This window comes from Phyllosticta capitalensis (genome assembly GCF_038381095.1).
Source record: "Phyllosticta capitalensis strain CBS 128856 chromosome Unknown BKA78scaffold_5, whole genome shotgun sequence".
In the NCBI taxonomy this organism is placed as follows: Eukaryota; Fungi; Ascomycota; class Dothideomycetes; order Botryosphaeriales; family Phyllostictaceae; genus Phyllosticta; species Phyllosticta capitalensis.
This window is the reverse complement of record NW_027117443.1, coordinates 1,011,522-1,031,936: the sequence shown is the minus strand read 5'-3', so window position 1 is coordinate 1,031,936 and position 20,415 is coordinate 1,011,522. Positions and strand designations below refer to the sequence as shown.

Genomic DNA, 20,415 nt, shown 5'->3' with positions numbered 1-20,415 from the left:
TGCATCTCGTCTCGTTCTGTCCACGTTCGGTCGCGTCTTGGATTTGTTGGGAGCCCGCGCTGACAAACTCCTGCACAGAAAGACGCCACTCACTGCAGCCGGAGGTACAACGGACTCTCAGAAATCCCGTCTCGTTCTGTTGAAAAGGCGTGGCGTCCTGGTCTGATGCTTCACCGGCGTGTCGAACAGGTTCTGCGCTGCGGGCCAGCATCCTGATCCAATGCATCCGAATGGGATGCTATCCGTCCTCTTCGCCCTGCAATGTCTTGTTCTGGTTACTGTCCGTAGCTTCTTGGTTCGTTGCCTCTTGATCCGTTGCCTCTTGTACCATTGACTCTTGATTTGTTGCTCTTTGGTCCGCTGCTCCTTGGTCCGTTGCTCCTTGGTCCATTTCGCCGTGATCCCTTGCTCCTTGGTCTCTTTCTCCTTGATCCGTTGCTCCTTGGTTCATTTCTCCTTGATCCGTTTCTCCTTGGCCCCTTTCTCCTTGGTTTGTTGTTTCCGCCTTATCGGCATGTTGATGAGGTCCTGCCGCGCCTGCTTCCCGCATGGCCCGAATTTGTCGAATGAGATCGGAAAGCGGTACGTTCTCATCAAGTGGCGTGTGGCAATGAAAATGAGCTGCCGGACGTTCGCCCGCACCCGAGTCCCTTCTGGCAGGGTATGAACCTTGCTGAGGGGACGAGGGTAAACCAGCAGGACATTCGCTTGCCGGAGGGCACGAGGGCAAACCAGCCGGACACTCGCTCGCTGGACATTCGTTCAACCCCGGCGAGGATTCGACAAGAGTTCTGGCGTCGTCTGCGTCCTGTTGTTCTCCGTTGATCGATTGTGGAAACAGAGCCTGCGGGTGCGGAAGTAGATGGTGTCTGGGAGGGTACATGTGGAGAGGGAGCTCCCAGTCAAGCAACCGGACAATATCGCCAACTGTGATGCCAGTGATTGGTTGGTTCTTGATCCGTTTGTATTCGCTCAAACCTTGTAGGTGCCCCAATCGTTTCAACCCAATCAGTCTCCGAACAGACACCATGGCATTCTCGATACCGTCGACGGACAAGAGCCGTGCCGTACTATGGACATGGACCCGCGATTCTTCAAGTGGCTCTTCAGGATGGAGAGGAAGGCATGGGACGCGATCGTAGAAGTCGTTCGAAAGTCGCAGCGTCAGGCAGGTCCTGGTGGCGATGTCGAAGTACACAGGAGCAGACCTGGACTTGGGAGACTTGAAATCTTGACGCATCTCGAGGCCCATTTCCGTTTCTGCCCATTGCCTGAATCCTCCCTCGGTGCAGCGGCGGAAGGAGACGATCGAAAAGCGCATCTTGGGCACGTAGTACACATTGTGTAGAACCAGATGCCCAGTTTCATCCCGACTGACCCAGATTGGAATATGAACTACGCCGATCCCAATCGCAATAGGATTTCCTTCGCAATGATCGACCTGGACTTTAAGAGGGTCGATCAAGGGATTGTACTCGGTGAAGAGTGCCCGATTGTTGCAGATGTGATGCCGGTCCTCTCTGTGGAATACCCAGGAATTCGGATTAAGTAGATGAATGCGGCGCTCGGGACCAGTTGGAAATCGATCGTGGTCCATTCTCTCAACGTGGATGACGCCCTCGTCATTGGCAGGACCACGACCGACCATGATATTCAGTGGTGTAAGAGAAGTAAAGTTGTGACCGTGAAAATGAAGGGTGAGATGAACTTGCACAGAAAGAATGTAAGTCCGAAAGTGTGCTGCGAGAAGTTATTGCATGTATTTTGATATGTCGACCGCGAGACTCGAGACTCGAGAGACCGGCACTGCTTTAAAGCACCACAAACGCACCTACCTTTTCAAGGTCGATGAACTTCTCCATAAGTTGGGAAGAGCGTTGGCCAACCATGGTTTTTGGTCTGCTCTTCACTTTCTTGGCAGGCACAGATCAATTCAAGACGTGGTAACCCCGAAGATTAGGGTACACTTCCTTGAATTGTCGATGCATGTTAGCATATCTCTTAGAGCCGAATCGCGCGCGAGGCCTGGTAGCATAACTCGTGGCACACAAAACTACGGCTGCTCCCTGTGACTGCGTAAAGAATTTGGCAAGTTCTAGTCTCACGTGGGTGAGGGCCTTGACTGCTCCCTTAACGCACGCCCTTTTGAGATAGGAAATTTCCATGCTTCCGTGGTCGCTCTTTTGAATAGTCTCTGGTTGCTCTGGCTCAAATTCTTCCCTGTGTGTGCCAAAGCTTTGGCTACCAAGCCTCAGCACCTCATGAGCTCGCGCTAGCCTTTGCATCATCCAGCGTCTTGTCTGCAACTTTGTCGCTGCTCGTGCCCCACATCTTTTGAACCCTCTCAACGACCTCTGGCAGGATAAACTCGCTTGCTTCTTGACTCCTGAACGCCAGACTGCCGTCGTTGTCTCTCGGAACGCCCTCGAAGAAGCCCTCTTCGCCTCTGACGCCTCCCATATTCAAAATTCCAACAGGCTTCCCTTGGTCTGTAGCCTTCTTGGCAAGTCGCCATGCGCTGTATGTCGCAAGGCTACTCCCCACAATCAGCATCTTATCCGCAGCATCGACAAACTCCTCCGCCCGCGTCTTGACTTCAGGTGGAATGGATTCGCCAAACATAACCACCGCAGGCTTCAGGACGCCAGCCTTGGTCGTCGGAACCACGGCTCCATCCTGGTCCACATCGACTCTTGCATCCTTTCCCAGGCAACTCGGACAAGCCGGATATCGAAAGGTGGCGTAGTCGACGCCGGGCAGATCGACGTCGCCGTCGGGGTTCGTCTTCAGTCCGCGCTCTCTCCGCTCAATCGGGTTCTCCGTGTCCAAAGCGCCGCTGCGCAGACATTCCTGCAGGAAAGTGTGCCATGCGGGATTCAGCTCGCACAGCCGCTCCTGAAAAGCCTGTCGGTCGTATTCCTTGCGGCAGGTCAAGCACACTGTTGCGCGGAGGTAGCCGTGCAGCTCCAACGTCGGCAGCGATGCTGGATCGTTCAGGATCTTGTGGAAGGAATCCACGTTCTGCGTGATGACGGACTGAATGGCACCGGCCTGGCCCAGTGCCGCAACTGCGCGGTGTGAGGTGTTGGGTTTGGCGCGCCGCAGGTTCTCCCATCCAAGGAACGAGCGCGCCCAATATCGTTGCCGTGATGCGTGCGAACCGACGAACTCGGAAAAGTATATGGGTCGGTACGTCTTGTTCAAAGTGTATGTTCCACTGGAGCCTCGGTAATCGGCCAGGCCCGAGGCAACGCTTATACCGGCACCAGTGAGGAGGAGGGTACGCGGGCGGCTGGATGCAAGTGCGGATGTTGCATGGTTGCTTTCAGCTGCGGAGGGATGAGGTGGCGATGGTGTTTGCTGCGTTGGAACTGAAGTTCGTGCAGGTGTAACAAGGAAGTTCGTGAGAGCAGCAATGGTGCCTCTGACGGTCGAAGCGCTAGGTGGGAGGATACGTGGGGCGGGGAGAGGATCGGTGTAAGGGATGCGCATCACGGGCATGGCTTTGTGAATATGCCATGGTCGTGAATTGAATCCGTTGCGAAGTTCTGGGTTGGTAGTTTGAGGCGCGACGTCAGCGTCATAGATAGAGAACAGCACGGATCATTTCCGGATCTACGGCATTTCCCCGAATGGTCCCTTGAGGGTTTGTGTCGTACTGTTGCATCAACGGTTGATAGAATATATTTTGCAAGTAATAAGCGCGCTTCTTGACCAGTCTCGAGAAAACGCAAAAATAGTAGAAGCAGTGGGAAGCAATTGACAGTTCAATATGTTGTCTTGGCATTATCTTTGGTCTATTCAAGGTGTTCAAGACTACCCTATCAATTGGCAACACCCATTGCCCGACAAACCAAGACGGGCGGGTATCTAGCATCGAAGAAGTAAACACACGGTAGGAGCATTCTGAGCACAGTGGCCTTGCGACTGTGTCGAGCTCGCTGCATCCTCTCTCCCGTTCCATTACATCCGGTAAAACGTTTGTGTATAAAGAGCACAAACGCATCTCTCATGGGGATTCCGGACGGTAAGAGGTAGTAGGCCTCCATCGAATTACCGCCAGGTATCATAAGGCTTGCCTCGTTCGAACTTGCCGAGCTGAGGTTTGGAAAAGCCGAGAGTGGGGGGCTCCCATTCCGGCTCCCAACGAAGATCGAGTCAGGAGAGCGAGAAACTTCCAAACGTTCTCACTTTGCCGACTTTCCCTCATCGGATTCCCCGGCCTCCGTCTTGTCAGTGTCCATTGGGTCGCCGTTCTGAGAGCTGTTTTCCAGTTTCTCCGGCGCTGCCTCCTTTGTTCGCTCGCCATTACTGGGTTTGGAATCCAACGAGCCAGCGGCCAATGTCTTCCGCAGCAGGTCAATCTCTTTTTGCTGTTCCAACATTTGTTGATGTCTCTCGATATCTCTTGTTTTCAAAAGCCTGATATAATCAATGGCATTCTCCACGGTGCTAGCCTTACTGTTGCTTTGGCGCTCCTCTTTCTTTTGCGGGGTTTCGGCCTCTGGACTGACCGAGTTGCTCGCGGTGCTTGATTTCGCATCCTTTGGTTGAATACCAGGACTCGGGATGAGTGATTGCAGCTCCTGCAGAGCTAGATTGATTCGATTACGACGGCCCTGTTCGGCGAGCTTGTGGGATGTGCGCTTTGAAGTTAGATTTGTGGAAAGATCTTCGGGATAAGAGACGCCAGGGACGTGTGTGCCCTCGAGGATATTCTGGTAGTTTGATTTTGATGCAAGAAGCAGGGCATGCGTCTCGTCGGACATGTTTGTTGCTGCAAAAAGTCAGTTCAAGAAGCTCAACCTTGTGCACAATACGCTTGGATTACTCACCACCCTCAGGCAAAAGAGGCTTGATGCTTGGGCTAATCTTGGGTCGCAGTGCAGGACTGACTCGTGCCGAACTTATGCTTCCTCGTTTCTTGTTATGGCCTCTCGTGGCAGGCTTCAGATCAAACTTCTTGTTGCCAGTTGCGGAGATGGGCGAAGCTGTGGAGCTGACAGAGGGACTCCTGAGAGCGGAAGGAAGAGGACCCGAGGGAGTGCTGAGGGGACCTAGTTTTGGTGTTTTTCGAGCAGGTCCCATCCGTGGTGTTGAGTCTTCATCATGGACAGTTGTGTCCGACCTTGTTATTATTGGCCGTAAAGGCTGAATAGCTGCCTCAGTGGGTGCTGCTGGCTCCGGAAGGGCGAAATCATCGTTGAGCGGTTGCGACCCTCCATGCGGCACAAAGGTAGGTGTGCCGTGCTGGGACCCGGAGATGGGGTGAGTCTGAGGCGAGGGCTGCATCCGCATGAGAGACGCTGGGGTTGCCGGACACACAGCTTGGCCTTGACTGTCTAGACCAATCATTGGCTGATTTTGGCTGCCTCTGGCTCTTATTGACGGCGAGGCATTGACGGAGCCCGGTTTTGGGGGAGGACCCATGAGGGATTCTGAGAGAGGTTCTGGAGATATTGACGCGTTTTCTGAGCCCTCACGACTTGAGCTGTTCCCAACTCCAGAAGATGCTGGTCTTGGATGTTTGTTCGACTTTTGCGTCTCCTCCAACAGATCATTGACTTCTTTCGATGACACGACTGACGAAAGCCTTCCTCTCTGTTTCTGGGTCTGTGGCTTCACGATGGGGGACTGACGTATGCGAGAGGTCTGTGCAGCACCGCGATTTGAAGACCCATTCTTTCTGGATTTTGACTTCCCCGCAGGCTTCGGCTGTGTCTCCTCATTTCCAACCATGTCCATATCCAGATTTATTGGCGAGGTCGTCATGGAGGTGTTTGCGGTGTGGGGTTGGGAATAGTGCGCTCGATGTATGCCGTCGCGGTTCTGTGCCTCGAGTGCCGGGGATGTAAGAGGGCTGAAGTAGGCACCGGGAACAGTAAATTCGGGTTGCATCTGGAAGTTTGACTCGTGAGGTGTCACGGCCGGGGAAACGAGAGGCGTGAAACTGGCCTATGTTGAATTAGCTCAAGCCGTTTTGCGCGTCCATCAAAAACGCACCATATCGTCCTTTCTCAGCTGGTATCTTTGTTCGACAATGGCCCTTGTCTGACTATCCATCTGTTGAAGGTATCGCGCCGCGTCTCCACGCATTTCGACACTGTTGGGCGTTGGTGGTACAGCGGCGCGTTGGCGCATCATTTGTTCGGACATGGAGTAATCTTGGTGCTGTGGGTACGCGGACTGGAAGGTAAAGTCGAAAAAGTCGTTGTTTGCCGAGTGCATTTGGTCCGTTGATTGCTGAGACGGGTCATTTCGATGTTGCGATGGGCTGACTGCGGCCGAAGACAAGTGCTGCTGCTGGAGGCTCTCATTAAGGGAAGACAGGTGGTGGTCGTTCTTGTTGCTGGTATCGTAGATGGGAAAGTCGAGCTCGATGTCGCCAAAGTCCAGCAGGTTGTCAAACTCGTGATCGGGGACAGCGGCCATGGTGTCGATATTGTGGTCGGGCCAGTGGGACTGCTGGGAAGGTTGAGACATGATGTGGTCGAGAGTGGAGTCTAGAGAACGGCCTTGCGAGGTTGCGCGGCGGTGACGGCCCTGCACAGGTCACACAAACCCCCACGCGGCGGGTGGGTGAGCGAGGAAAGAAGGGCGGGGTGGTGGTGGTGAAGGTCGATTTTCACGCAGACCTCATCAGCACAGCGAAAATGAGGAGAGTCCAGGGAATGTCGAGAGAACTTTGTCGATGGAGTCGTTGGCGGCAGGATGCCGCAAAAATCAAAGGCGCGCGCAGACAGAGGTGTGGTTGGCTGCGGACGTGAGAGGGATTATAAGTAGGACTTCGCCGCCGGCAGGGTTCCTTGGGTGGGGAGAGTTGCATGTCCGGCCTTTTTCGTCAAGCAATTGCGGGTGCTCAAGGTTGCGACTCGGGCCGCGCACACAAAAAGGAATCCGTTCTTCTCAAAAAGTCCCTTTTTACCAGGCCGTTGAAACTCTGAATCTCCAGCCAAGTCGCCGTGACGAGGCTCCCTCGCCTGCCGTCACCGTCACCGGACTGGCTGCCGCCCTGGCACATGAAGTTTTCGTGACCTCTCCAGCGGAGGTTTGCACACACGAGCTCCCAACCACCTGGACGCATGATGGTGATCTGCTTTTAGCGTCCATGTCCATCGATTTACATCACTGCTTTCTCGTCCCACATTTCCATCAACTTCTCGACTCTCGGGTCCCACCTAAACGAGACAGCTTTGAACATGCGAGCCTCCCCCAGGACCAATACAAGCTCGAGACTGCTCAACGTGCCATTCTGCCCCAACTGCTTACCCATCATCGCCATGGAGCCATGACGACTTCAAGATGGCTCTTTTGCTGTCTCGTCCTCGTCTTTACGGCCGGTGTGAAGCGCGAGAAGCCTTCCTGGGAGAATTGAGACCCTTCTTTCTTCAAAAAGTCTCTTACCACGAAAGCCGCCGCAATGGTGGAGCTCTCGCCTTTTAAGCCATCGTGATTGGCCGCGTCCTCTAGTCAGTCGTGAAGCCACCCGGACCGCAACGACTCATTGAGCAGGCCCTGACTACACCACGGCAGCAGAAGAAGGCCAAAACTCTCGCAAAAGCTCTTGATCATTCTGCATTCAAACTGTCAGGCACAGCAGCAAACCAAAACTCGAAGCGAGTCCAGGGGTGTAAGCTTTTACTTCCATTTTGGAACCCTCGTGCATACGCCGCGCCGCCTCCGCCCACATGCCTTTGCCGCAAACCAGCGCATCTCGCCGCTCAGGCACGCGAGCAATCTCTGAAATGGGCCGGCCAATTATTCGTGCAAAGGGGCCTTTGGAATCCTGAAGAAGATGCAGAGCACGTTTTGCTCCAATCCTCCAGCTCCACGCTGTTTGCCTTGCATGAGGACCCTGAGGCTTGAGCGGCATTCCATGTTGGGATCCGCCCTTTGCCCATTCGCCCACCAACGATGCACGGCGGGAAGCAGAGGGGACACTCGGAAATCTCCGATCCAGCACGACGACCGCCTAACATCTGGCTGGTCGTCCAAGTCCTCTGTTCTCAGCCAGAGGCCGCCGCAATTTGTCTCCTAGGCACCACAATACGAGAAGCCATCCCAAAGCCGGACTCGATCGACGGCGGGCAAGCATCAAGAATGTGGCCATTGGTCATAACGTCTGCCGCCGTCGAAGCAACTGGGATCAGCCCTCTATGCTCAACACCAAGAGTCAAACACCGGAGACCATCACCAGACCGCCTTGAACAAAAATTGTAGGAGGAGCCGAAGCACTCCACACCGTGTAAGACCACCGGGAGACGAGCTTCCCGACTTTGGATAGTGTCTCCTGAGAGACCACCAATCGTAGCAAAAAGGCCGCGTCAATTTCGGCTTTGCAGGCTCTTTTCCATGCGCAGAAGGAGTACATACTCCATAGTCGAGCTTTCAACTCCACCAGCAACCCGGGGAAGAGAAAAAGAAAAGATAGATGCTGACTGTACTCAGCACCGACACGGCGGGTCCATATGCAGCCACAGCACCCAGAAAACAGCCGCTTGTCACTCCGGCTCTTACCCTCGCCGTCAGCGGCAGCGGCGGCGGCAGCTGCACAACATCCCAGAGACGATGCACGTCGAGCACCAAAAGTGAGGAAGAAAAATTTCCCACACAAAAGGCCGTTTCTCTCGCTTCTCACCTGGCACGCCCCCAAGGGACCAGGGGCTCCTTCAGACTTATCAGCCCGTGAGGATCCCGCTCTGGAGCACGAGGTCGGAGCGGGGAGCGGACAGACAGGACAGAGGCCATTGCTCCTCCCCAGCAAGCGACGAATCTGCGCGCGCCGTAATTTCGCACCGCGCGCACCGCGCGGCCGGGGGCCACCGCGCCCTCCAAGCGATCCAATCGCGGCGTTGCGTCGCGCCTCCGCTGGTTGGCTTGAGCCTCATTTTGGTGTGCCTGTTTCGGACGGGCCCGAGTGCTGGTGGAGGTGCCGCGAGGCTGTCTTTGATTTTGATAGAGGTTGATGGTTTCCTGATTGAGATGTTCGAGAGATGGAGTTGACATTCGGAAATAGACAGGATGTGAGGCTACGAAACACCATCACCATCATCACCATCCACCTTGTCGTCCAGGAAGGCTAGTAGCAACCCGTCAACAAGTGTAAGTCTCCATCTACAAACTGAACACACTACACACCCTCCAGATAGAGACAAGTCACACACTCCGTTTCCATTGCCAAACCTGGCGGCTTCTTTCTGTTCTAGAAGTGGAACATTACACCACAAGTGATGATCCAAAAGCTCGAGACGAACGTACATAGGCTTCAATTTACTATTGATGACGAAAAACGAAAGACGGTTGACCTGACTCTGGACACCATCAAAACAACTATATAACCACTCTAGCATCACCAACCCCCACTGGCTCACTCCATCCGACTCTTCACGTAGCACAACACGACTCCAACACTCCCCTACGCACCTTGCACACCTCGCAGACTCGCACCTCATCTTGTACCACCCCCGGTCCCACCCACAACCCAGGAAGTCGCACACGCACCTCGCTTCATCTTGCTCCCCTCGACTCCCTCGAACCTGCCTTGCGCAATCCAATCCCAAACATCCCTCCACCTGCCTACCTTGTACCTGCTTGCACCGAATGCTGCTACTGCTGCTGCCCTACCAGCACCTTGCATGTATACGCGAGCGCTGAAACTGGTCGTGACCAGCGGTGCCTGTCCGTCCTTTTTGTGTCTGTGTCTGTGTTTCGGCGGCCATTGAGCTAGGTAGCCAGCTTGCCAGCCAGCCAGCCAGCCAGCCAGCCAGTTTTTTGTTGTCCGTCTGTCTCTGTCACTTTGCTCACATTGATGTCTACCCATCATCTCTCTTTCCAGAATCCAGCTCTCAACCAGAAGAGACCACCGCTATACCTATACGGTATCCCTCCCGTGCCCCCCCATGCTCGCATCTACCCCCTACCCCTAGGTACCCTAGCCCATGTCCACATACAGACGCAGACCTCCCCTAGTCCCTGTACAGTGTACAAGTACAAGCACGTCAAGCATTCTGCGCGTCACCAGTCAGTGTCCATCCGTGTGCCTGCCTGTCTCTCACTCCTGTGTCACTCGAGCCCCCGCCCCATCACGCGTGCGGCTTCTCGCTTGCTCGAATTTCCCTCCTCGCTCGGTGGCTCGCAACCGCTGCTTGTCTCACTGCTCGTCTGACCTCGCTTCCTTGCCCGCGCTCTTTCTTGTAGAGTGGCCGCCTGGCTTTGTTCGCATGAGAAAGGTACAGGAGGGCGCGGTGGCCCGAGGGGCACTTGATGGTAGATTGGAGTTGTGGGCGTGGGTTGCGCCGTCTTTGGACATGGGAGAAAAATGCGTGCTAGATGTGTGGACTTTGATCAATGAGATATTCCTGCTGAGAGCGTGTCATGGTGATCACATTGGGAAGCATAAAGGCGTTGGCATACTGGTTTGTCCGACATCAACACGAAGAGCGCCTCTCGTGCAATTTCAATATACCAAGCGTACCAAAAACAACATGAGCAGGGTCCAAAAAAGTCCAGGAGAAAAAGGGCCTGCGCAATTGGGTCCTTCTGCATTATCAACACAAAACAAACGCTGGAGAGGCGCCATCCCATGAAGGGCGAGACTTTGTTATTCCGTCGCTTTTTTTCGAGTCTGCACCATGTAGAAAGACCACACCTCCTGTGCCGCCATCGCCATCGTCGCCGCTGCTTCTCGACACACCGAAACCGCGCAAATACCGCCCATCGTCGACGCTTACACCAGACGAAAAAAACGTGACTACCGTTTCAATGGCCCAGTAACTGCGTCAAGCACACCAAAAGCTCGCCTGTCCTAATATACATTCGTTCTTCTTTCGCAGATACAGGTGGGTGGTGGTCCAAAGGTCCGAAGCCAGAGGATGGATTCTGAAGAGGGAGAGGACAAGCAGTAGAAAAAAGGCCCAGCGCCAATGGTCAGACAGTGTAGCATTACGGTCCGACAATGGATACATGGGCTCTGTATTAACCGAGAAGAGAATTGAAAAAGCTACCCTGGGAGTGAATCGAAGAAAGGGAAATAAGCTCTTGGTCGAACGCCGTACGCGAGAAAAGATGAGAATATCGGGGGTATGATTGCGTCTCGTGCATCTGCTCGCTACATGACTATGCAGCAGCCGTTGGATTGTTGTGGAGCATATGGATCGTCACGCTTGTCAACCTGCGCAAGCCAGCATATTAGCTAGTGGAGAGTGAAAAGGGCGAAGAGGAGCTACTAACCGTTCCCCATCGTGAGGGAACCATGAAGTCTTTTGGTTCCTTGTCGGTGAAGTTGATGAGGCTGGAGGAAGCGCGAGGTGTCAGCTGTCACACGTCATGTCGGCGCAGAGTTGGAATTGGAGCACTCACTCCATGGCAGCCTCCGAGACGGGTATCCGAGCGCGGTTCAGGTCCTCCTTCAGACGCGCGTTGAGCTCCGTCAGCCTCCTCAGCTTCAGCTCAGCCATGCTCTGCTTCTTGCTCTTGCCATCACCGACGTTGCGGGCTTCGTACGGGGCCGACATTATGAGGTTGCAAGGGGCGTGGTGGAGGGAATTTCGACGTCGGCAGCGGCGACAGTCAGGGCGTTTTGGAACGAGGTGTTTACGTGACGGGAGACGTCTGCAACGATTAGTCGTCGGGATTGGGTGCGATGCAACATGGTGCGACGTACCAGCACAGGTCAAGGGTGAGGGTGAGGTGCGTCGTGGCCGGGCTCTCAATCGGCGTGGTCGCGGAGCAGTCGCAAGGTCGCGCACAGGAGAGCGAGCTTTCGCAAAGGAGCGAGCGGCGTCTGCACGGTGCTGTCGTCGTCTGGAAGGGAGCGAGAGCGATTGAAGGGCTATGAAGCCGCGGGGGGCCGGCGACGAAGCAGAGGCGAATGCACGATGTGAGCTTGGGGTGGTGGTGGGTGTGAAGATGGGCCAGTCCAGTCAAGTCGAGGTGAGATTGGGATTGGTAGGCGGGTTCCGTGCAAGCAGCACCTCACTCAGCAGCAGCAGCAGCAAGCGGGCGGGCGGCGGGCAGCCAGCCAGGAGTCCCGATCTTCTGTGCTGCTCTTAGGGGTGGTCGCTTCCGGTTTAGCCGCTCCGGCTATGCCTCGGCAATACATGGGCAGTGAGGACGACATGATAGACCATTTCACTTTTTGTATTGCATGTCGCTCCAGGCACTTTCACTAGTCGCAACGGCAGAGATACTACCACAGCCATCGTCAACCGCCGTCAGCATGACGCTGTAGACCGACCGAGTTCTGGCCACCCGCCATTGACGCCATCAAGAGAACCCCAGTTTGCTCCGAAGAAAAGGCGCTGTACCGGCACCCATTGTCCTCGCTATACCATACTGCCCGTACATATTCCAGCAGTATATCCTCTGTCTAGCCTGAGTCGCGATGGAGGCCGTGAGCACAACTCGAATGTTGAAAGCTATAGCTCCAACACGACCGTCTCTGCGCCGTTTGCAACTGATCTTCGCATACCGACTCAATGAAAATACAATCAATGCACAGCACGCGTGAGACCTTTGGCTTGTCGACTTCTTTCATTCGCCGCTTTGGGCTGTTTGCAGTGCATGCCTTGTTGCCTTGGACTACGTAGCCGAAGTCGCAGGCTCGAAAATCACCAGAATCAACACCAAGAGTATTGCCAAAGTCTGTATTTAGCAACTTACGTTGAGCTAGAAATATTTTCCATTATATTTCTTTGGACTAGAAATCGTCGCATTGCGTTTTGCCTGCTTGCGCGCGTTGGAGCTGTTTGGGAGTCGCGACGCGAGCGCCGACTCGCCGGAACGCCGATTAGGGATTATAGATGATCCGGCTTCAATCCGCCTGCTAATCCAGAAATCTGACACCCACCGTCACCTCTGCCCACCATCTGCGCCGCTCTGGTTGCCCGCGACAATTATCTGACCAGTAGCATCCACCAGCCAGAGGCAGATTACGTCGTCAAACTCTGCCCAAGATGCCGCCGCCACCGCACAGCCGGCCGGAGAATGTGCTCAAGGCAAGTTGATTCTTTGCGCTTTGTGCGCTGTCTTGCCTCGCGTTCGCAGCTTCACCAGACGCGCAGCTATCCACCAGCTTGAACTTCTGCTAACTTACCATGGGTTGTAGCGAGCGCAAGAGCTCATCGGAGTTGGGCAGAAGCAGGCTGCTCTGTCCCTCCTCCACGAGCACATCGTGTCCAAGCGCACGCGCAACAGCCCCATCGCTTCCCTCGAGCCGATGATGATATTGTTTGTCGAGCTCGCCGTGGATCTCAGAAAGGGAAAGATTGCCAAGGATGGCCTCTACCAGTACAAGAACACCGCGCAAAACACCAACATTGGCACCATCGAGGTATGCACCGACTCTAAACAAAGGTGGGCCGGGATGCGGCTGACAACAGAAAACAGCTTGTCTTCAAGAAGTTCCTTGAGCTCGCCGAGCAAAAGGTCACCGAAGCCCAGGCCAAGGCCGACGAAGTCCAATCCTCCATCGAGAACACGGGAACCCAAAACATCGATGACCTCGAAGCCTCCGAGACTCCTGAGTCTATCCTGCTCTCCACCGTCTCTGGCGAGCAATCCAAGGACCGCACCGACCGCGCCATCGTTACCCCGTGGCTCAAGTTCCTTTGGGAGGCCTACCGCACCGTGCTCGACATTTTCAAGAACAATGCCCGTTTGGAGGTCATGTACCAGGCTACGGCTCACCAGGCCTTCCAGTTCTGCTCCAAGTATGGCAGGAAGACTGAGTTCAGGAGGCTTTGCGAGCTCCTCAGGAACCACCTTCAGAACGCGGCCAAGTTTTCGTCCCAGATGCACGCCATCAACCTCAGCGACCCCGACACCCTCCAGCGCCACTTGGACACTCGTTTCCAGCAGCTCAACGTCGCCGTCGAGCTGGAGCTTTGGCAGGAGGCCTTCCGTTCGGTCGAGGACATCCACACCCTCCTCAACCTCAGCAAGCGCCCCGCGAAGAACATCATGATGGCCAACTACTTTGAGAAGCTTACCAGGATCTTCCTTGTCAGCGAGAACTACCTCTTCCACGCCGCCGCCTGGAGCCGTTACTACAACCTCATGCGCGTCTCTGCCGCGGCCGTGGCCTCTGGCCAGAGCCCCAAGAAGGACAACCCGTCCGTCACCGAGGCCGAAATGACCAAGGCCGCGTCCTTTGTCCTTCTCTCGGCTCTCGCCATCCCCGTCATCAGCACTCACCGCTCCCGCGGCGCTCTCGTTGATGTTGACGAGGCCAGGAAGAACAAGAACTCCCGCCTTACCAACCTCCTGGGCATGTCGACGGCGCCTAGCCGTGCTATCCTCTTCAAGGATGCTTTGTCCAAGGGCCTTCTCAGGAAGTGCAGGCCCGAGATTCGCGACCTCTACAACATCCTCGAGGTCGACTTCCATCCCCTCTCCATTTGCCAAAAGATTTCCCCCATCCTGACCCAGATCGGCGCCGACCCCGAGATGCAAAAGTACGTCCTGCCGCTCCAGCAGGTCATTCTCACCCGTTTGTTCCAGCAGCTCTCGCAGGTCTACGAGTCTGTTGACCTCAAGTTCGTTCTCGGCCTTGCCCAGTTCCCGGAGCCCTTCCAGGTCAGCTCCGACACTATTGAGAAGTTCATCATGAACGGCTGCAAGAAGGGCGACCTTGCCATCCGCATTGATCACGCTTCTGGCGTTCTTACCTTTGACTCGGACGTCTTCTCTTCCGCCAAGGCTCTCCACCCTGGCTCCGGCGCAGGCTCCGCCGAGTCTGAGACTGGCACTGTCCAGCGCCTCCAGAGCACTCCCGCCGAGATTGTCCGTTCGCAGCTCACCCGTCTCGCCAAGTCGCTTTACGTCACCTGCCAGTACGTGGACCCTACCTTTAACGAGGAGCGTCAGAAGGCCAAGGCTGCTGCTCAGGCTCGCGCCAAAGAGGGCGCCGAGAAGGAGCACCGTGAGGCCCTTGCCAGGCGCGAGGTCATTGAGCGCAAGAAGCAGACTGCTGCCAGCATTCTGGCCCAAAAGGAGAAGGACGAGGCAACTAGGCGCAGGATCGCCCAACAGCAGGCCGCTTCCGCCGAGGCTCAGAGGCTTGCTGAGGAGAAGAAGGCTCGTGAGGCTGCCCGTCTCAAGGCCGAACAGGAGCGCATCAAGCGCGAGGAAATCGAGAAGCAGCTCAACGAGCTCAAGAGCGGCGTCAAGGGTGTCGATCTCGACCTGGACAATGTCAACATTGACGAGCTCGACTCTGGCCGCATCCGCGCCATGAAGCTCGCTGCTTTGGAGAAGGAGAAGAACGAGCTCGGCGAGAAGCTCAGGGTTACGGCCAAGCGCATCGACCACCTTGAGCGTGCCTACCGCCGTGAGGAGGTCAAGCACCTGGCCGAGGACTACGAGAGGCAGCGCAACGAAGACCTTGCGGCTTACGAAAAGGCCAAGGCTACGACTCTTCGCGAAGCCGAGGAGAAGCACAAGGAGGAGGTTGACCTCAAGCACCGCCTGAGCCGCCTCGTGCCCGTTTACGAAAAGTTCCGTGACGACATCCACCAGCAACGCAAGGCTGAGTTTGACCGTCGCAAGAAGGCTGCTGAGAAGGAGCTGCAGCAGAAGATGCAGGCACGCGTCAAAGAGGTCAAGGAGCGCCGTGCTCGCGAGCGCCGCGAGTCCGAGGAACGGGAAAGGAGGGAGCGCGAGGAGCGCGAGAGGGAGGAGAGGGAGGCCGAGGAGAAGGCCGCTGCCGAAGAGGAGAGGAGGCAGAAGCTGATCGAGGAGAAGGCCAAGAGGGAGGAGGAGCGCAAGTACGTCCCAATCGTTCCTCATTTGATACACACCTTTACTTACAATTCCCAGGAAACTCGACGAAGCTGCCGCCAAGCAGCGTCAACGCGAGGCCGAAATCGAGGCCAAGATGGCCGCAAAGAAGGCTGGTGGCGGATTCCCTTCGCGCACTGCCGAACCAGCTGCCTCGGAAGAACCGCGCGGTCCCCCTCGTCTCAACCTCGCCGGCGGCAAGCCCTCATGGCGCGAGCGCGAGGCCGCAAAGGCCGCTGCCGGTGGACAAGCCCCCGCTGCATCCGAAGCTCCCCCTGCCGAGCCCGAGGCCCCCAAGCGCGGTGGCTACGTCCCCCCTGGGCGTCGTGATGGTGCCTCTTCGTGGGCACAGCGCGAGGAGCGTGGTGCTGCTCCGGCCCGCACCGACTCTCCCGCCTCTGGTTCCGGCAGATACCAGCCTCCTTCCGCTCGCAGCTCGACTCCCGGCCAGGGCCAAAGCCCATCCGGAAGTGCATGGAGACCGCCGCACAAGCGTAGCGAGGGCGAACGCGACGCGTCTGCCGACGGTCCCCGCTCCTCTGCTCCCTCGAGCGACGGCAAGTACAGGCCTGGCGCGTTCCGCCGTGGCTAGTTGATTCCAAGCGACGGACCCTATTACCCGATTTCCCTCTTGAGTCTCGTGGGGCGTGGACGACTTTATGCACTCTGATGGTTTGACGTATGGCATCTAAAAAGCGCTGGTGGTTTACGGCACCTGATGGGTTGCAGGTCAGGTTCATTTGTGTTTTAGTAGTTGCGGCTTTCTCCTGCACCGGGGGCTGGGAGGAAAGCTTGGTTGGTTTGCTCGAGCTGTTAACTGGATCGACGGGGCAGAGAAGACGGTGGTGGAGGTAGCCAGGAACGTCTTGGCTATGTACGTAGCAATTCACCTTTTTCTTGAAACCTCGATGATTCGAACAGCCATTGCTTTGATGAAGAATGTATCGCCCCAATCCTCAAAATACTCTAGGAAAGACCTCGTCTCGTATTCAATTCGGATTTCTGATTCCCGCGAAGTACAGTTGTGCTGTCACTACTTTATCCAAACGTCCCTCCCCCGCACTGTCCTCCACTTTTGCGCCCAGTTCTTGATACTACCACACCTCTCCCCGCAGTAACAATTTTGAAAAGGCCCTCTGCTGCTCCTCCTCCTCCTCCTCCCAACCACTCTCCGTAACGGTACCTGAAGATCATGCACCTTATCGTCAGCTACTGACGCAGGAACGGACCGTCGAGTCGGGGACGAGTCAAAAGAAGCGACATTCCAATTTCCACACCCAACTAGCTTTCACAAACAGCAAATGGTACGCGACTATCCACCAACGCTGAGTGGGTGCAACATGGGGCGCGCGGCTGTCTCCTCGTGGTCCACCTGCCGCGATTAGCCCAAAGCGGCAAGTTCCAACGGAAAGGGCCACGTCCAGTAGTTCTGTAGCTCTCTGCATTATGTGGCATGACGCAAGTTGTACGAGGGTGCCCCGCGTGCCGAAAGGCGGGGCATGATGGTTTCTAGAGGGGGGAAAACAAGAACAGAGCGCCCAAAAAAGAGTTGGATGTAACTGCGACACCGCGAACACGGGGACGGGCGGGACGGCTAAGTTGACGTATAAAATATCTCTAAACCTTGCGCGTGTTTGCGCGCGCCACCAGGTACGCTCGCACTGGGACTACAATATCAGTGCGACACCACCACCGCTGCTGCTGGGATTGGTAGCCGCAGCCTTCTTTGCGAGACGACCTCCACCACCACCTGTGCATGCCTCTCGTCTCCATGGCTGGCTATTCATGGCTGCGCGGATTTGCAGTGCTGCTGCTGCTCTCCGCCGTAGGTTGCGTGGGCCCCGTCGTTGCCGCCGAGGACTGGACGCGTTTTGTCAATCCGTTTATTGGGACTGAGGGACCCGAAAAGGGCACGGCATACAATGCTGGAAACGTTTTCCCCGGCGCCGCGATGCCTTTCGGCGTTGTCAAAGCTGGAATCGAGTAAGTGGCTGCTCACATGCCCAATCTGCAAAAGAAGCGAAAATGTCGCGAATGCCAAAAGAGAAGCAAACAGAAGAGAAACAGGACTGACAAGTTTGCAGTACCACTGTGTAAGTCTCTCGACGCGCATTGGCAGTTTTGCCCCGTCTCCGAGTTGAGACCAGAGTCTCCTAGATTCAACGCCTCTTGCTGCAACGCCAACGGCGGCTACACCCCTGACGGCTTCGTCACTGCCATCACGTTGCTCCACGAGAGCGGCACAGGGGGTGGCGTCAAGTATGGCGTCGTCGGGCAGATGCCCCTCACGACTTTGGAGGGCGTGAACGTTCTCGATAATCTCACGTACATGCAGCCACGGAAGGTCCAAGACAAAGCCGAAGTTGGATTGTACAGAACGGAGTTGGGAAACGTGGGCTCCACGGTTGTCTCGAATTGGAAAGTAATCTGACAGAGCGCAGGGCGTTGTTGCTGATATTACTGCAACTCGACACGCCGGATTGATGAAGTACTCTTACACGGAACCAGGGGAACGCTACGTGTTGGTCGACGTATCTCACTTCTTGCCGACAAACGACGAAGTCAACAGGGCTCAGTTCTATTCCAATGGCCAACTGGAAGTTTCGGACGGCGGGAAAACGTACAAAGGGTACGGGATATGGAGGGGAGGTTTCAACGACGGACCCGACTACACCGTCTTTTTCTGCGGAGAGTTTAGCTCAACGCCCAAGTCCGCAAAGCTCTTCACCGGGCCGTACACGGATCCGTACTGGCCAAACACCACCGACAGCCGGCCGACATGGCTGAACGATTCCAGCAGCGTCACGGGCGGCACGACGGGTTACCAGTACTCCAATCGCATTGGCGCGCTCTTCGTATTTGACGGATCCGCCTCCGAGGTCATGTCCAAGGTGGGCGTGTCGTGGATCTCAGCGGAGAAGGCGTGTAAATTCGTCGACGACGAGGTCGACGGCTGGGATTTTGACGGGACGGTCCAGACCGCGAAGAAGACTTGGAACGACGAAGTCTTTTCCAAAATTACGACGACTGATTTCAAAAACGTTACTCGGCTGACTATGTTTTATTCGGCGCTGTACAAGATGCATCTCATTCCCAGGTACGAGGTTTGCAAGGAAATGCTGTTGAGGGAGCACCCAGGGGCTAACCGTTTCTTTTCCCCTTTAGTGACCGGACCGGCGAGAGTCCCAATTTTGAAACAAATGAGCCCTATTACGATGATTATTACACTCTCTGGGACACCTTCAGATGTACCAATAGCCTTTGGTTGCTGATTGAACCTGACCGCGCTGCTGGAATGATTATTAGTTTGATCTCCATTTGGCGGAACGAACGCTTCATGCCCGATGGACGCAGTGGCAACTACAACGGTCGAGTCAGTTTCTCCTCCACTGGATGTCAGGGAGACAAGTAGAAGCTAACGTACCACTAGGTCCAAGGCGGCAGCAACGCGGACAACGTGCTCGCCGACGCATACGTCAAAGGACTGCAATACGGCATCGACTGGCAAGACGGCTACGCAGCCATGGAGACGGACGCCGAGCGGACGCCCTACAACAACTTCGACATCGAGAACAAGGCCACGGGCAGCACCAAAGAGGGCCGCGGCGCGCTGGACGACTGGCTCAAGATCGGCTTCGTGAGCACGACGTATTCGCGGAGCTTGAGCCTGACGGTCGAGTACAGCCTCAACGACTTTGCGCTCAGCGTCGTCGCAAAGGAGCTTGCGCCCGACGATTACCAGAAGTATCTGAACCGCTCTGCGTGAGTGCCCCTGACTTCGCTCGAGTTTCGTGGAGAAGACTGACCCTGCTTGCTGTCCAGCGGCTGGCGCAACCTCTGGGTGCCTTCGGTAACCTCCAACGACTTCTCTGGCTTCCTCGCGCCGAAACAAGCCAACGGCACCCTCGCAGACCCAGCGTACGACCCAAAGTCCTGCGGCGAGTGCGAATGGAGCGCTATCGCCTACGAAGCCTTGCCGTTCGAGTATTCGTGGAACATACCGCACGACATGCAAACGCTCATCATGCTCATGGGTGGGCCCGCGACCACCGAGCGGAGACTGGATCTCATGTTCAAGCCCGGCGGGCGCTCGAGCGACATCGGTACCAACGACATTGGCGACACGCTCTTCAACCCGGGAAACGAGCCCAGCTTTTCGACGCCCTTCTTGTACAACTATCTGGGCAAGCGCCAGTGGAAGAGCGTGCTGCGCTCCCGCCAGGTCGTCGACCAATACTACTCAGATACGGCCAGCGGACTACCAGGAAACAGCGACGGCGGAAGCTTGGACAGCTGGCTGGTGTGGCAAATGTTGGGCTTGTATCCCGTCGTGACGCAGCCCGTCTACCTCCTGCTGAGTCCGTGGTTTGACGAGCTGGAGGTGAAAATTCCCAGTTTTGCGGGTGCGGGTCAGGGCGAGGGCACGCTGAGAATTACGGCCGAGGGGCTGGCAGACGGCTACTATGTGCAGAGCGTGAAGCTGAATGGTGAGAGCTGGACTAAGAGTTGGGTTAGCCACAAAGACATTGAGAAGGGTGGGACGATTGAGTTTGTACTGGGAGCCCAGCCGGTTGAGTGGGATACAGGCGACCTGCCACCAAGCCCGGGGCACGTGGAGTTGTAATGTGTCTGCAAAAG

The 20,415-nt window shown here is 55.9% G+C and overlaps 9 protein-coding genes across 9 annotated transcripts; 5 read left to right on the top strand and 4 right to left on the bottom strand.

Moving 5' to 3' along the window:
• Positions 1-202: 202 nt before the first annotated feature.
• Positions 203-1,953, bottom strand: BKA78DRAFT_133482 (uncharacterized protein). Its single transcript, XM_066882643.1, has one exon. The coding sequence runs from the start codon at positions 1,646-1,648 to the stop codon at positions 239-241; it is 1,410 nt and encodes a 469-aa protein (XP_066744253.1). The 5' UTR covers positions 1,649-1,953; the 3' UTR covers positions 203-238.
• A 306-nt stretch (positions 1,954-2,259) lies between these two features.
• BKA78DRAFT_295513 (DHS-like NAD/FAD-binding domain-containing protein) lies at positions 2,260-3,501 on the bottom strand (the record flags this gene model as incomplete). The annotated part of the gene is made up of 1 exon (XM_066886489.1): positions 2,260-3,501. One exon carries the CDS (start codon positions 3,499-3,501, stop codon positions 2,260-2,262), a length of 1,242 nt encoding a protein of 413 aa, XP_066744252.1.
• Positions 3,502-3,759: 258 nt separating this feature from the next.
• Positions 3,760-6,741, bottom strand: BKA78DRAFT_314088 (uncharacterized protein). The gene is made up of 3 exons (XM_066888436.1): positions 6,004-6,741; positions 4,836-5,955; positions 3,760-4,777 (listed from the first exon to the last, which is right to left on the bottom strand). Exons 1-3 carry the CDS (start codon positions 6,481-6,483, stop codon positions 4,188-4,190), a joined length of 2,190 nt encoding a protein of 729 aa, XP_066744251.1. The 5' UTR covers positions 6,484-6,741; the 3' UTR covers positions 3,760-4,187.
• Positions 6,505-7,539, top strand: BKA78DRAFT_133476 (uncharacterized protein). The gene has a single exon (XM_066882642.1). It carries the CDS (start codon positions 6,692-6,694, stop codon positions 7,373-7,375), a length of 684 nt encoding a protein of 227 aa, XP_066744250.1. The 5' UTR covers positions 6,505-6,691; the 3' UTR covers positions 7,376-7,539.
• Positions 7,540-8,067: 528 nt separating this feature from the next.
• Positions 8,068-8,998, top strand: BKA78DRAFT_133467 (uncharacterized protein). The gene has a single exon (XM_066882641.1). The coding sequence runs from the start codon at positions 8,469-8,471 to the stop codon at positions 8,964-8,966; it is 498 nt and encodes a 165-aa protein (XP_066744249.1). The 5' UTR covers positions 8,068-8,468; the 3' UTR covers positions 8,967-8,998.
• An 844-nt stretch (positions 8,999-9,842) lies between these two features.
• Positions 9,843-10,833, top strand: BKA78DRAFT_133445 (uncharacterized protein). The gene has a single exon (XM_066882640.1). It carries the CDS (start codon positions 9,939-9,941, stop codon positions 10,584-10,586), a length of 648 nt encoding a protein of 215 aa, XP_066744248.1. The 5' UTR covers positions 9,843-9,938; the 3' UTR covers positions 10,587-10,833.
• A 274-nt stretch (positions 10,834-11,107) lies between these two features.
• On the bottom strand, positions 11,108-11,513 carry BKA78DRAFT_352741 (GGL domain-containing protein; the record flags this gene model as incomplete). Its single annotated transcript, XM_066891410.1, has 3 exons — positions 11,108-11,170; positions 11,230-11,290; positions 11,359-11,513. The coding sequence occupies 3 exons, from the start codon at positions 11,511-11,513 to the stop codon at positions 11,108-11,110; spliced, it is 279 nt and encodes a 92-aa protein (XP_066744247.1).
• Positions 11,514-12,852: 1,339 nt separating this feature from the next.
• On the top strand, positions 12,853-16,775 carry BKA78DRAFT_314076 (uncharacterized protein). The gene is made up of 4 exons (XM_066888435.1): positions 12,853-12,995; positions 13,106-13,330; positions 13,387-15,764; positions 15,817-16,775. Exons 1-4 carry the CDS (start codon positions 12,954-12,956, stop codon positions 16,367-16,369), a joined length of 3,198 nt encoding a protein of 1,065 aa, XP_066744246.1. The 5' UTR covers positions 12,853-12,953; the 3' UTR covers positions 16,370-16,775.
• A 773-nt stretch (positions 16,776-17,548) lies between these two features.
• On the top strand, positions 17,549-20,401 carry BKA78DRAFT_379696 (alpha-1,2-mannosidase family protein-like protein; the record flags this gene model as incomplete). Its single annotated transcript, XM_066892948.1, has 7 exons — positions 17,549-17,760; positions 17,862-17,870; positions 17,935-18,169; positions 18,219-18,874; positions 18,943-19,150; positions 19,208-19,539; positions 19,600-20,401. 7 exons carry the CDS (start codon positions 17,549-17,551, stop codon positions 20,399-20,401), a joined length of 2,454 nt encoding a protein of 817 aa, XP_066744245.1.
• Between the last annotated feature and the right edge of the window lie 14 nt (positions 20,402-20,415).